Source organism: Corticium candelabrum, chromosome 14, assembly GCF_963422355.1.
Source record: "Corticium candelabrum chromosome 14, ooCorCand1.1, whole genome shotgun sequence".
NCBI lineage: Eukaryota > Metazoa > Porifera > Homoscleromorpha > Homosclerophorida > Plakinidae > Corticium > Corticium candelabrum.
In genome coordinates this window covers 7,260,850-7,263,349 of record NC_085098.1, presented here as the reverse complement: position 1 = coordinate 7,263,349, position 2,500 = coordinate 7,260,850, and the positions used below count along the sequence as shown (strand labels likewise).

At 42.9% G+C, this 2,500-nt stretch overlaps 1 protein-coding gene across 2 annotated transcripts in view; it reads left to right on the top strand.

Moving 5' to 3' along the window:
* The first annotated feature begins 1,361 nt into the window (after positions 1-1,361).
* The window catches only part of LOC134189481 (WD repeat-containing protein 17-like), a 17,169-nt gene continuing 16,030 nt past the window's right edge, over positions 1,362-2,500 (top strand). For both annotated transcript variants that reach the window (XM_062657761.1, XM_062657762.1), the window contains exon 1: positions 1,362-2,116. In XM_062657761.1, the coding sequence (XP_062513745.1) occupies positions 1,585-2,116 (532 nt within the window). In that variant the 5' untranslated portion in view covers positions 1,362-1,584. The remainder of the gene's footprint in view (positions 2,117-2,500) is intronic.

Sequence of the window (2,500 nt, the reverse complement as noted above, 5' to 3'; positions counted from 1 at the left end):
GTGTGTGTGTCTGTCTGTCTGTCTGTCTGTCTGTCTGTCTGTCTGTCTGTCTGTCTGTCCTGATCCCAACTTGGCCACTTCTTTCTAGACTCCTGCTCATCAGTTTTCTCAACTGTTGAAAGTAACATATCATCATCTCTCACATTGTGTTTTGTACCCTGCCTGTCTAATTTCATTTAGGCCTTTGTTTGTCATACATCCAAATTAATTATCAAAAAATAAATTAATAAATAAATAAAACATATAATGATATAAAATTAAAACAATATTAATTTGTACCACTCAGATACAGAACTCTGTCATAGTAGTTAAGAGTGAGAGAAGAATTGTGGTATTCATAGTCAATTGGATGTTCCTGTTTCATGCATGTCACATAACAGGACAGACTCAACAGCTGCAGATCACCGTTCAACCACAGAATGACATTACGTCAAATGACTTGACATGTCACATGATATATATGACCAATTAGTGACCTACTGACCTATCCACCCACCCACCTACCTACTTACCTACCTACCTGCGCTTGCTCCATTACAACTGGACATGTCGACAGTGCAGGTTGGCTTTCTCTCTGCCGGCTGCCAGCCCACTAATCCGGCTGTCTGTTGTTCTATTGGGCAGAGGGTGAGATTTGCTTACTGTTCGTGCACAGCAGTGCATGTGTATGAGGTGAGGATGTCAACCTGTGTGTAAAACTTTCTGTTCAATAAATTGTGGATCGCAATGTGATTGGAACGTAACAATCATGAATTACTAAACGTGATATTTAGATCTAGAATGAGTGGTGATGTTGTGTATTTGCATGCATGATGACATGAAATGCTAATATGACATGCAAATGAGTTGAGTTTGAAGCAGAACAAGTGCTGAACAGTTGTAGAGCAATGTGTGTTGTGGTATTGTAACTCTTAGCTTCATAATTTATGTAGTACAGGAGAGTGAAGTTCTAATGTTTTGAGGTGTGTGTGTGTGTGTGTGTGTGTGTGTGTGTGTGTGTGTGTGTGTGTGTGTGTGTGTGTGTGTGTGTGTGTGTGTGTGTGTGTGTGTGGTGTGTGTGTGTTCTGTCTGTCTGTCTGTCTGTCTGTCTGTCTGTCTGTCTGTCTGTCTGTGTGTAAACACATTATCCCTTGAACAGCTTAACATAATATTGTCAATATGAATTTCATAATATGAACATTACCAACATCTAGAACAAGTTTGAAAATGGGCACTCAGGGTCAACTAAACTTTGAGATAACATTTTACATTTTGACATATTCCATTATTATCAAGCGAGTTGTACAACCCATCCCATCCCATCCCATCCCATCCCATCCCATCCCATCCCATCCCATTCCATCCCATCCCATCCCATCCCATCCCATCGAGTGATAGATGTGGGAGTCAACAATGCAAGTTTTTAGTGAATCTGATTGTTACTTTTCATTTGTATTCTGTATATTCACATAGTACAAAAAGTCACTCACCACATTCACGCCTCTCTGCGTTCTCTCACAATATCATCAGACCATTAATCACATTTCCTTCTGTCCTACCAATGACGACCTCCTAGCAGTTGCAAGCAACGACAACGAGAGACATATGTGCGTTTGGGACATCTGTAGGGGACTAATCGTTGCTTCACTCCCGACAACCGAAGCGCCAGTGTGTCTTGACTGGATGAAAAATGGTTCGACATTGAGCTACTCGTTCCCTCTCGGATCTATAGGGTTGTGGGAATATGAATCAGAGGGACAAAGTGTGCTGGAAGGGAGTGAGTTGATGTCCGCTGTTTCTTTGCTTCGATGTGATCCTCTCCAGTCAGACAGGCTGGCCGTTGGTCACACAGATGGTTGTCTGTCTCTGTTTCACTTGGGAAAGGAGCCACAGAGACGTGTTGTGGGGGTTGACAATGTGGATGCTGATAGAAACAACTCCATTGTTTCTATGGAGTGGAATGCTACTTTGAGTGATCGTTTGTTGGTTTTGAATGCTGCTAGTGTTATTAGGTTGGTGGACACGATGATGGCTACTGTTGTGAGGACGTTTTGTGTACCGACTGTTGGTGATATGATTGCTACTCCACTGTGTGTGTTGTGGTTACCGGATGATCCTGAGAAGTTTATGGCAGGAGGTGAGAAGTGTTATGGGTGTGCATGGACAGGGGCATTTCCATGTATGCGTGCACACACACACACACACACACACACACACACACACACACACACACACACACACACACGGTGTCACATATGACTATAAAATGGAGAGGTAAGTAACAGAGACAAATCACAGATAGACAGACAGAGACAGACAGACAGACAGACAGACAGACACGGCCTATTTGGATGACGTTTTTCTCCTTGGGCCTATACAATATGTCTCATCAGTCTTCGACGATTTGAAGTGTAGCCTGCCACAGATTGGTCTATCAATTGCCACTAAGAAATGTGAGCTGTTCACCAATGGCCGTCAGTGTGAAGACATTCCTGGGGAAGTTCGAGTCTCAGTGCTTGGT